Raw genomic sequence first — 11,808 nt, forward strand, 5'->3', positions numbered from 1 at the left:
TGAAAGTATGCACACACATGTGTACACCCATACACATGTGAAAGTATGCACACACATGTGTACACCCATACACATGTGAAAGTATGCACACACATTTGTACACCCATACATGTGTGAAAACATGCAAACACACGCACGCACACACATGAAAAACAAAGAAAAAATTTAATTAATGAAAATGAAAGCTGGAACGGAAGAGATGGCTCGTGGTGAAGAGCACTGGCTGCCCTTCCAGAAGACGCAGGTTTGATTCTCAGCGCCCACAAGGTGGCTCACAACCATCTATGATGTCATTCCAGGTGATCTGTTGTCCTTTCTGGCCTCTGTGGGCACTGTGTGCATGTGATGCACTCACATACATGTAGGCAAAGCACCCACACAAATTAAATATGAAGAAGGAGAAGAAACAACATTTGGGAGACAGAGGCAGGCAGGTCTCTGTGAGTTGGAGGACAGCCTGGTCTACAGAGTGAGTTCCAGGACAGCCAGGACTACACAGAGAAACCCTGTCATAAAAAAAAAAAAAAAAAAGGCTGGAGAGATGGCTCAGCAGTTAGGAGCACTGACTGCTCTTTCAGAGGTCCTGAGTTCAAATCCAAACAACCACATGGATCCATCTGTAATGGGATCCGATGCCCTCTTCTAGTGTGTCTAAAGATAGCTACAGTATATCCAGATAAATAAAAATTATAATAATAATATATATATATATATTTTTTTTTTTGGTTTTTCGAGACAGGGTTTCTCTGTGTAGCCCTGGCTGTCCTGGCACTCACTTTGTAGACCAGGCTGGCCTCGAACTCAGAAATCCGCCTGCCTCTGCCTCCCGAGTGCTGGGATTAAAGGCGTGCGCCACCACGCCCAGCTAATAATAAGTTTAAAAATTAAAAAAGACCAAAACCCCCCAAAACAGAGCTACACACAAAAGGGTCTAGACATAGCTAAGCAGTAACATGAAGGGATACTGAGGCCCCAGCCCCAGACACTAAGCCTCACCCATCCAACACTAACCCTGGCTAACACTATGCTGATTCCAGGACTCCACTAATGTGAAGTCCAGCTAAAGGTCCCTGGCCTAGGATGAGAGGGACAGCCTCAGTCACTGGGACTCACCTTGGTCCATCCGCCCGATGGTGGTGTACTGAGCAGCTAGGTCTGCTCGGGCTGCTGGTGTGTCCGGGACAAAGTAGGGCACCTGAGGATGAAATCAGAGCAGAGCATCTCAGAGCCAGGATGGGGGCGGGGAATAGGGAGACGGGGTTGCATGGGTGACTTCTGACTGGATAGGAGGCAGCACAGTGCGCGCGCGCACGCCCATGAATGGACTAGTCAAAACAGCTTTACTCTCTGCACACTCAGCATTTCATCTCCAGGGTCCAGGGCTCTCTCTGCAGCCCCCCCCCCCACGAACCTGAAGCCCCCTAAGTCAAGTCTCCTCATACACACTGGAGGCAGGGGCTGCAAGCTGTCAGGAGGGCAGGGCCCGGGGTTTAGAGGAGGTCAGGTTGCATGCTTTGGGAACATTGCAAGGGTCCCTCCTACCATCACATCCTGAGGGTCGTAGATCTGGGGTGTCCAGTCTGGGATGTACCCCATTCCACTCTCCCCGTTGCCAAACTTCTCACAGAAGGTTCCATACTGGGGCTGAGAGTGCCCACAGCGGTGCGGGTCATGGAAAGCCACGTAGAGGAAGAAGGGCCTGAGTGTAGGGGAGGGGGTCAGTCAAGACCAGGCCACTGTCTCGACCACTGGAGACCCAATTCTTAGATAGACATACTTTGGCATGGCGCATGCCCACTGGCACTCTGTCTCACTCACTGCCTCAGTTTCCCCTTCCCCCTCTTCTTCTGGATATGGAGAATGTTTTCCTCTGCCCCTGCCACAGTCAACTGTGGACCCTGGGATGACAGCCTAAGTCTACTATTGAGGGTCTGGCTACCCCAGAGGGCTAACAGGACGGAGCCCTCCTTACCTGTCATCCCGAGTCTGCAGAAATTTCTGGACCAGTTCCTTAATTCTAGTGATGTTCCGTCCCACCTGCATCACAGAGCTATTCTCCTCTGTGAATGCAAAGTCAAAGGGATACACCGTCTCCGGACCCACGTGCTTCTTCCCAATGATGCCTGAGGGCGGACAAGAGGTCTGTCTGTCTGTCCGTCCAGAGTCCACTCTGTCCCCTTATCCTGCCCAAGTGTGGCTGCTGTGCATGGATAGTTTGGAGGCTTTGGCCTGACTCTTAGGACGAGTGCTCAGGGAGGACCTCATGAGCTGAGGGTGACTCAGAGCCCTGGATCCCCACACACTCAGAGCCCTGGACTCTCTAAGAGGCTAGGAAGGATCACAAAGTGGCCTTGCACCTGCATCCTGTTCTCAGGCCCACACCTCTCCTGTGTGCACGCTGGCCTGGCTGAGCAACAGCTCACACAGGTTGAGAGTGACTCAGACCTCCAGCTTTGGGTGGGAGGGATCAGAGAGGGACCGCACGCCTGTGCCACCCTGCCCACACCTCACCTGTGTGCACTCCGGCCTGGCTGAGCAGCAGCGGAAGGCTCTGTACCTTGTCGAAAGAGTTAAAGTGATGCACATCCTGGTGCAGCCCATACATGCCATTCTGATGCTGTAGACGAAGATGCTCATCTGTGAGGCCACGCTCCGACACCCCACAGCTCATCCCGGGACCCCTGTGGATGCTGGCCCAGGGGAACTCCACCCTGGTCTCCCTCCTGTGACAGGGGACACCAGCCGGAGGAGGAAAGGAACCAGGGAGGATGTGCCCCAGCTGCACAGTGAGCTGGAGGCAAGCCTGGTCCTAGGCCCTGTCTCTGTAAAAGGGTTGGGGGCTGTGCAAGACAGCGCACCTGGAAAAGCGCTAGCGCAAGGGAGACCTGAGTCCCATCCCTGAGACCCACGTGGTGTGAGGAGAGGACTGGTTCCCACAAGCTGTCTCTGACCTCCAGAGACTCACTGTGATGTGTATGGTGTGTTCCACCTCACCCGCTCAAACAACGTCCATTTTAAAATGTAAAGCCGGGCGGTGGTAGCACATGCCTTTAATCCCAGCACTCGGGAGTCAAAGGCAGGCAGATTTCTGAGTTCGAGGCCAGCCTGGTCTACAGAGTGAGTTCCAGGACAGCCAGAGCTACACAGAGAAACCCTGTCTCGAAAAAACAAAAACAAACAAACAAAAAAATTAAAATATAATTTTAAACTTTAAAACAGGGCTGGCGAGATGACTCAGCAGGTAAGAACACTGACTGCTCTTTTGAAGGGCCTGAGTTCAAATCCCAGCAACCACATGGTGGCTCACAACCACCCGTAATGAGATCTGATGCTCTCTTCTTGTGTCAGAAGCCAGCTACAGTGTACTTATGTATAATAATCAATAAATCTTTTAAAAAAAAACTTTAAAACATAAAACATTGATACAGGGTCTCTGTATGTAGCCCTGGCTGTCATGGAACTCTGTAATCCAGGCTGGTTGTAAACTCAGAGATCCACCTGGCTCTGCCTTCCAAGTGCTGGGATTAAAGGCATTTATATCAGAGATCATGAAAAAGATTTAGTAAATTCTGACATGGGCCACAGAGATGCTAATCTCAGTGTCTAGAGGTGGATGGAGGAATGGCTTGCAGTCATGTGAGCGTATCTCACACCACTGACTGCACTGGAAAACTGTTAAGATGGCAAGTTTTATGTTTTATGTACTTTTACCATAACAACAGAAAAAGGAAGTGCCTGACCCCACAGAGGTTCTGAGCTCAGGGCTGGGCAGGAGGTGTGCAGGCTCTGTCTGTGCTGAGCACTTTCTCCCCGCAAAGCCGTGCTTGACCAACGCCCACAATGACCTTCAAGTGACACCTCACTGTGCCCACATCTCAGATGAGGAGGACACTAAGGCACTGAGCCAGCTGAACTGAGGAGTGTGGAGGCAGAGCCCTGGCTGCACCTGAGACCTCTGGGGAGTACCTGCCCCTAAGGATGCAAGGGAAACCAGGTAGCACCCCCCAGGAGAGAGGACCCTAGAGTCACCACCTATCCACTCCCCGCCCTGCCCAGTCCCCCCATCCCACTAGCCACCCTCACCTGGGGCAGGCCGGTGAGGAGGCTGGCACGGCTCGGGGAACAGCTGCTGACAGACGTGAAGGCGTTACGGAAGATAAGGCTATGGCGGGACAGGGCATCCAGGTGAGGGGTGGCGATGGCAGTGTTGTTGTATACACCACTCTCAAAGCCTCCGTCATCCGCTGAGGAAGACAGAGCAGAGGGCGTGTTGGCTGGGGTCAGGAGGGACAGTGGGGGCTGGGGGGTACCCAGGGTACTGCTGCAAAGGCTGGTCCCTGTGATGCTCAGGAGTTGGACTAGACACTCCCAGAAGAAGGAAAGCCTGAGGGGGTGTGATGCCAGGAACAACGATATAGGAGTTTGTGAGCAAGCAGGGAACACAGGTAGGCAAGATCCCTGGGTGATGCGTTAGCAGGGGAAGAAGACACCATGGTTTGCAGGGAGCACAGGAAACTCAGGTGGGAATGTTAACAGGTAGGCTAGCATGAGGAGCTCACACCCCAACAGACTGGCATCCATGCAGGCGTGTTAGTAGGTGATGGCTGCATGTAATCCCTGCAGACTACTGGGACTCTGAAGACCCTACCTCACAAGTGACAGCCAGCCAGGAGAGACACGCCCAGGACACAGCTGAGGGGTGTGTGTGTGTGTGTGTGTGTGTGTGTACACCACACCTCTGCATCTTTCAGAGACAGCCATGCAGACTGTCTGATTCTGACCTGTGACCCGTCAGGAGGCACCAGAAGTATGAGAGGTGGCATGCAGCACCCACAGCCCTGCAGGAGTTCCCCAGAACTACCCAGTGGGAACCCAGGAGCAACATGTCACCCACCTGCCTCAGAGGCAATGCAGTCCCTGAACAAAGGTGGATACCCAGCCTCCAGTCCAGCCACCATCCTCCACCCCGCTGGACCACTCCGGCAAGAACCAATGACAGCTGAGCCAGTGGGAGGACTGGTGGGAGGACAAGCAGGAGGACAGATGGCAGGACAGGGAGGAAGACAGACAGAACGACAAGGAGGAAGACGGCAGGAGGACAGGTGGGAGGAGAGGTGGGAGGACAGGGAGGAAGACAGATAGGAGGACTGGACAGAGGACACATGGGAGAACAGGCAAGAGGACAGCCAGGAGTTCAGGAAGGAAGACAGGCAGGAGGACAGGTGGGAGGACAGACAGAGGGACAGGGAGGAAGATAGGCAGGAGGACAGGACAGAGGACAGGCGGGAGGACAGACAAGAGGACAGACAGGAGGACTGGGAGGAAGACAGGCAGGAGTACAGGCAGAAGGACAGACAGGAGGATAGGTGGGAGGACAGGCAGTAGGACAGGCAAGAGAATAGATGGGAGGACAGGGAGGTAGACAGACAGAAGGACAGGGAGGAAGACAGGCAGAAGGACAGGATGGAGGACAGATGGGAGAACAGGCAAGAGGACAGCCAGGAGGACAGATGGGAGGACAGGCAGGAGTGGTTGTGTTACGTGTGTCTTCTGTTGCATGCCAGGAAGCCATGCTGCTTGCACACAGAGATCTCAGCTCTTGCCTCTGACCCTCATCCAGACTGAATTCAGTCCTAAAATTCCTGCTGTCATTATCTGAATCCAGTCTTCAACAGTTAAGTGAGGGTGGGAGCCAATCGGACAGGACGGTGGCATTTCTCTCTCAGGTTTGGAAATGAGACAGGTGCCATCAACAAGCCAGGAAGGCCTCCCCAGAAACAGAGGGAGGAGCCGGCTCTCTGAACCCAGTCTCTCCATATAATGAAATTGTTAGACATACATTGGTTTGTTAAAAACCTGGCCTGTAGTGTGGCGTGCATGCATGCATGCGTGAGTGTGACTCTATTTTCTGCTTTGTCGGTATTTTCCCTGCATGTACATATACAACAGTTACAGATCCCTGTGAGCCACCATGTGGGTTCTGGGTATTGAACCTGTGTCCTCTGGAAGAGCAGCCACTTCTCCTAACCACTGAGCTACCACCTCTCTAGCCCTGAGCCTGCCAGGTTTTGTGGTGATGGCTGTCCAAGCTGAGACAGGACCGAAGTTCCAGAGCCACATGAACTGGCTCCAGAGGATTCCAGCGCCAATTCTATCCGGTGGATGTACACCCTAGGCCGATCTTCGCGACTATCCTCGGGGAGACTGGGGGTAGTGCTGCTAAGACAGCACTGTTTATGTTACAATTAACCAACTGGCCTGCCCAGACACCACAAAGTTTATCAGAAGAGAGGGCCTGGCCCAGAGCCAGACCTCAGAAGGCCTGGGCTGTCACAAGCCAGGCACTGATCACCCAAACAGGAAGTCTCATGAATGCAGGAGGAACTTGATGGTTTGCGTGGGCACTGGAGTACTGTACTTTTGGGCCAGGAGCTAAGAGAACTGACCAGGGCATCCTGCAAAAACTCGGGGACTCAGGCTATTCTTTTTTTCTAGAACCTTATCAGAGGTCTGTGAACTCCCTTGCTCTGCAAGCCGCCGAGCATGAGTAGCCGGGGTCCACCGGGTCTCCCTGGCAGCTTTGACTACAGATGTGGGAATGCTGAGCCAGCTTGGGGATGGCAGAAGCGGGAGGGCCAGACGCATTTAGAGTCACCAGGAAGAGACCTGCAACAGGAGGCTCGGCAAGGAATTGGCGCGCGGGGGTCAGCACGGGCCAGTGGCAGGGAAGAGCCCAGTGGCCGCTTCTGGGGGCAGCAGCAGGTGGCCGTGCCAGGGACGGCGGCACTCACCAACTATCAGTAGCACGTTGCGCGAGTGCGCGCCGCAGAGTCCCAGGACCAACAGCACTGTGCAGCAGGCCAGTCCCGGGCAGTGCATGGCGGCGCCGGTCAGGGTAAGCGGTTCCGGCTCGTCCCCTCCCCACGGTCACGTGCACGGCAGGCCCCGCCCATGTCCTGCCCACTCTATTTCTGAGATTCCTGCGGACTCAGCTACCGCCACTTCGGAAGACCCTGAGTCTCAGCGTCTGGTGGGTGAGTCTGGGTCCTTGTTATGGAGAGAGGGGGTGCGTGGCGGTGTGGGCTGGGGTCACCAGGAGCTGTAGGGACAGCGCTGAGTCCTCGGGTGAGCCCTACTCCGGGAACCCTCCCTACCGCAAACCATTAGAGTCCGGGCCGCCTTACTCCAGGTTCTCAGTCTTGTTTGTGTTCCCCACTGGGACCTCAGCCTCCGTGCCCCCCCCCCATACCCCACCACGCGATCCCGGGATCCCGCTGGCGTGGGGGTGGGGAGGAGTGGATTTTGTCCAGAGTGTCACTTCAAGGGCTGGGGCGTGTGGACCAGTAATGAAGAGTCAGCTATGGGCTGGGACGTGTGTGTGTGTGTGTGTGTGTGTGTGTGTGTGTGTGTGTGTCTGTTCGCCAGGATCTTAGCGGATCCTAGAATTAATTTGAGAGCTTCAGTTAGTCTTTGGAAAACAAAGTAGAATCTTCAGGGCCGCCCCCCCTTCCTTGGGCTATGAATGCCACAAGTGGGTGCTGGGTAAATCTTGACTTCAGGGATGTCAGATACTCCCACCCCCTTCCCCCCAACTGCAGCCCTCAGTGGTGGGTGGAGTCCTACCTAACACCTTGGTGGCCCTCTGCGGTGGTGAGGTGTACACTTGTAAATCTTGGCTCCTCAGGGCCTCCTGGCTGCCTACCCACACATTCTGCAGGCCAGAGGAAGCCTGAGCCTGCAGGACCTGCATCTTCTGGGCTGGGATAGTCAGGTTGCCCGGGGAGGGGGTAAAGAAAGGAGCGGGTTCTTTGGGGTGAAAATGTCGTCTTTAGGCATCCCCTCAAGAGCTAGTTTGCGGGGGTTTTGTTGGTAGGGGCTGACAGTGGAGAGACACCAGAGCTTGGGATCAGGGGCTATGGCCCAGAGATGGGAAAGAGAGGCCTAGGCTTGGTGCAGGCCCATGTGCACATTTTGCTGGCTTCCTTTCCCAGAGCATCGTGGTTTGGTAAACTTAGCCACCTGGCTCAGCCTCCCTGCCACAAAAGGCAGGCTATGCTCCTGACGCCCTTGGGAAGATAATGCCACCCTCTCGCAAGCTCAGCCTCTGATCACTGCTCCATGTCACCCATGCCCAGCTCTGTGAAAGGTCTGGGTCAGACCAGATCCCCCAGCCTGCACATGGCACCAGACACATGCTGCTGCTCTGCTGCGGCCCTGAGGAGGAGGCTACCCGTCCTGGCCTGGCTGCGTGACTACTCTCTGCAGTGGCTGAGGCTGGACTTCATCGCTGGACTTTCTGTGGGACTCACTGTCATTCCCCAGGCCCTGGCCTATGCAGAAGTGGCTGGACTCCCACCCCAGGTGAAGCGACTGACCCCTCTGCTAGCTGTCCCCTCTCCACAGCCAGATAGATTCCTTCCTACTCCTCAGTGTCTGTCCACAGTTTGAAACACCGACCATGGAATCCAACACTTCCATGTGTCCGACCCAGACGGCCCTTGGTGTCTAATCTCTTTTCATGTGACTCATTTTGGGTGCCAAGCTGGTCCTAGATTTTCCAACTGGGGACCAAATCATGCTTCATGGTGGCCTTAAGAACAACCAGGCACTGGTGGCTTGTGCTTAGAGATTCCAGCCCTTGGGAAGCTGAGGCAGGAACATTGAGAGTTCAAGACCAGCCTATCACAGGGTTCCATAGCGAGACTCAATCACAAGACAACAGGTCTTAAAAGATTGCTTAGGTCCCAGCACTTGGGAGGCAGAGGCAGGCGGATTTCTGAGTTCGAGGCCAGCCTGGTCTACAGAGTGAGTTCCAGGACAGCCAAGGCTACACAGAGAAACCCTGTCTCAAAAAAAAAAAAAAAAAAAAATTGCTTAGGATAGAGACGTGGCCCTGCAGTTAAGAACATTTGCTGCTCTTGCAGAGGACCCGGGGTTTAGTTCCAGACACTCAGATGGGGCAGCTTATAACAAGCAGTTGTAACTCCAGCTACAGAGGATCTAACGTGGGCCTCTGAGGTCACCCCCACTCACATGGTACACATACGTAATCGCAGGCAGAGTACCCAGGCACATAAAATGTAAAATAATAAACATTTCCTCAGACTCACAAATATCAACACACAGAGCTCTGAGCTTCATCAGACAGGCCCCCAAGCCCTTCCTTTGGTAGTTGATGGAAGGAGAGAGGTGTATCCTCTGGTGTGTGCTGGGGTGCCCACGTGCAGGGTGAACCACAGAGACAGCAATGCACAATGACCAGCCTGGGCCTCCCCGTGTTCACTGTGGTCTTTTCCCAACAGTACGGCCTCTACTCCGCCTTCATGGGATGCTTCGTGTATTTCTTCCTGGGCACCTCCCGGGACGTGACTCTGGGCCCCACGGCTATCATGTCTCTCCTGGTGTCCTTCTACACCTTCCGTGAGCCTGCCTATGCCGTGCTGCTTGCCTTCCTGTCTGGGTGTATCCAGCTGGCCATGGGGCTCCTGCATTTGGGTAAGACTCTGCCTTCCTGCTGTGGGGAGTAGCTTCAGGCTGCTTCTCCTGGGGTACCAGGTCCTCCCGGGTTGCTTTTCTGTGCTTCTCTGTATACAGGGGTCGGGCAGCCTCCATCTTTACTGTATTCTGAACAGGAGACAGAAGTGTTGGAGCCCCAGAGCCTAGACCTTTCCTACCTTCCAAAAATGCCTAGAATGTGGAATTGGAAAGATGGTGTCTCTGTTAGGTTTTTAACTGCTGTGAAGAGACACCATGACTGCCGGCCGGGTGGTGGTGGCGCATGCCTTTAATCCCAGCACTCGGGAGGCAGAGGCAGGTGGATTTCTGAGTTTGAGGCTAGCCTGCTCTACAGAGTGAGTTCCAGGACAACCAGGGCTACACAGAGAAACCCTGTCTCGAAAAAACAGAGAGAGAGAGAGAGAGAGAGAGAGAGAGAGAGAGAGAGAGAGAGAGAGAGAGAGAGAGAGAGAGAGAGAGACCATGACCAAGGCAAGTCTTATAAAGGACATCTAATTGGGGTTGGCTTACAGATTCATAAGTTCAGTCCATTATCATCAAGGCAGGATCATGGCAGCATCCAGACAGAAGATTTTCCCTTCTTGCTCAGAAGGCAGCAAGGGAAAGACTGGCTCCCAGGCAGCTAGGATGAGGGTTTTAATGCCCATACCCACAGTGACACACCTACTCCAACAAGGCCACATCTCCAAATAGTGCCACTCCCTGGGCTAGGCATATTCAACCCACCACACATGGCTCAGAGTTAAGAGCATGTACCACTTCAGCAGAGGACCTGGGTTTGCTGTAGCCACACGGGCAACTCAGAACCAATGGAGGCTCTAGTTTCACGGAATCTGGCACCCTCTCCTGGCCTCTGTTCACACCTGCACACACACGGTGCACACAAACTCACACAGGCACACACACACACACACACACACACACGACATACATTTTTGAAAAAATAAATCTTTAGAAGAAAATATCCCAAGCACCGTGTCAGCATCAGTCCTTGGTTGCAGTCTATGCCCAGCCCCTGGGCCACGTGTTTCTGAGGCTGAGTGGATTAACGTGGATTAACCATCTCACCCCTTCTCATGCCCACAGGGTTCCTGCTGGACTTCATCTCCTGCCCTGTCATTAAAGGCTTCACCTCCGCTGCCAGCATCACAATTGGCTTTGGACAGATCAAGGTAGGCACAGTGCCCCTGGGCTCTACCCCTGTGGCTGCTGCTGTCACACCTGGGAGTTAGACCAAGACCAGTCATGCTGGATGGGGCTTGCAGCCATCTGTTCACTGTGGACCAAGAAGCACATTCCTAAGTGTCTTAGTTAGGGTTTTACTTCTGTGAACAGACACGACCAAGGAAAACATTTAACTGGGGCTGGCTTACAGGTTCAGAGGTTCAGTGCATTATCATGAAGATGAGAGCATGGCAGTGTCCAGGCAGGCATGGTGCAGGAGGAGCTGAGAGTTCTACATCTTCATCTGAAGGCTGCTAGTGGAAGATGGCTTCCAGGCAGCTAGGATGAGGGTTTTTTTTTTTTTTTAAGATTTATTTATTTATTTTATGTATGTGAGTACACTGTAGCTGTATAGATAGTTGTGAGCCTTCATGTGTTTGTTGAGAATTGAATTTAGGACCTCTGCTCGCTCCGGTTGGCCCTGCTCACTCCAGCCCAAAGATGTATTTATTATTATAAATAAATACACTGTTGCTGTCTTCAGACACACTATTATGGGTGGTTGTGAGCCACCATGTGGTTGCTAGGAATTGAACTCAGGACCTTTTGAAGAGCAATCAGTGCTCTTAACCGCTGAGCCATCTCTCGAGCCCCTAGGATGAGGGTCTTAAAGCCCACACCCACAGTGTCATAGCTACTCCAACAGGGTCACACCTTCTAATAGTGCCACTCCCTTGGCCTAGCATATACAAACCATCACACTGACGGAGGTGTAGACTGACGGTCAGGTTTCACAGAGGGCAGTCTGGGGCTGGCCGCTCTACCCTGGCTTTATTGTGTCTGTGCCCCGGTGCCTGGTGCGTTTCTGACCTATCTTTACAACCAATTCCTTGGGAATTGGTTGCCAGTCGACTGCCACGCTCCAGCATTAAGTCATGCCCAGAACTGACCTCCATGCATGGCTTTGCTGCTGTGGGCTCTCCTGCTCTTCACTATTTATTAAGTACACCAGTTTTGTTTTGTTTTTTGTTTGTTTGTTTGGTTGGTTGGGTTTTTTTTGGTTTTTTCGAGACAGGGTTTCTCTGTGTAGCCCTGGCTGTCCTGGCACTCACTTTGTAGACCAGGCTG

General features: G+C 53.4%; 2 protein-coding genes across 4 annotated transcripts in view; one reads left to right on the plus strand and one right to left on the minus strand.

The window, feature by feature from the left end:
- The window catches only part of Sgsh (N-sulfoglucosamine sulfohydrolase), a 12,209-nt gene extending 5,282 nt beyond the window's left edge, over positions 1–6,927 (minus strand). Inside the window, exons 1-6 of one of the 2 annotated variants that reach the window (XM_021176390.1) lie at positions 6,792–6,927; positions 4,084–4,244; positions 2,512–2,617; positions 1,973–2,123; positions 1,543–1,699; positions 1,114–1,195 (exon numbers count right to left, since the gene is read on the minus strand). In XM_021176390.1, coding sequence (XP_021032049.1) covers positions 1,114–1,195; positions 1,543–1,699; positions 1,973–2,123; positions 2,512–2,617; positions 4,084–4,244; positions 6,792–6,879 — 745 coding nt within the window. In that variant the 5' untranslated portion in view covers positions 6,880–6,927. The remainder of the gene's footprint in view (positions 1–1,113; positions 1,196–1,542; positions 1,700–1,972; positions 2,124–2,511; positions 2,618–4,083; positions 4,245–6,791) is intronic. The other variant, XM_029483895.1, reaches the window with a different exon arrangement.
- Positions 6,928–6,980: 53 nt separating this feature from the next.
- Positions 6,981–11,808, plus strand: part of Slc26a11 (solute carrier family 26 member 11) — a 24,645-nt gene continuing 19,817 nt past the window's right edge. The window contains exons 1-4 of one of the 2 annotated variants that reach the window (XM_029483896.1): positions 6,981–7,034; positions 8,136–8,361; positions 9,303–9,495; positions 10,603–10,688. In XM_029483896.1, the coding sequence (XP_029339756.1) occupies positions 8,179–8,361; positions 9,303–9,495; positions 10,603–10,688 (462 nt within the window). In that variant the 5' untranslated portion in view covers positions 6,981–7,034; positions 8,136–8,178. Of the gene's footprint in view, positions 7,035–8,127; positions 8,362–9,302; positions 9,496–10,602; positions 10,689–11,808 lie in introns of those variants that run through there. The other variant, XM_021176391.1, reaches the window with a different exon arrangement.

This window comes from Mus caroli, chromosome 11 (assembly GCF_900094665.2).
Source record: "Mus caroli chromosome 11, CAROLI_EIJ_v1.1, whole genome shotgun sequence".
NCBI classification, from domain to species: domain Eukaryota; kingdom Metazoa; phylum Chordata; class Mammalia; order Rodentia; family Muridae; genus Mus; species Mus caroli.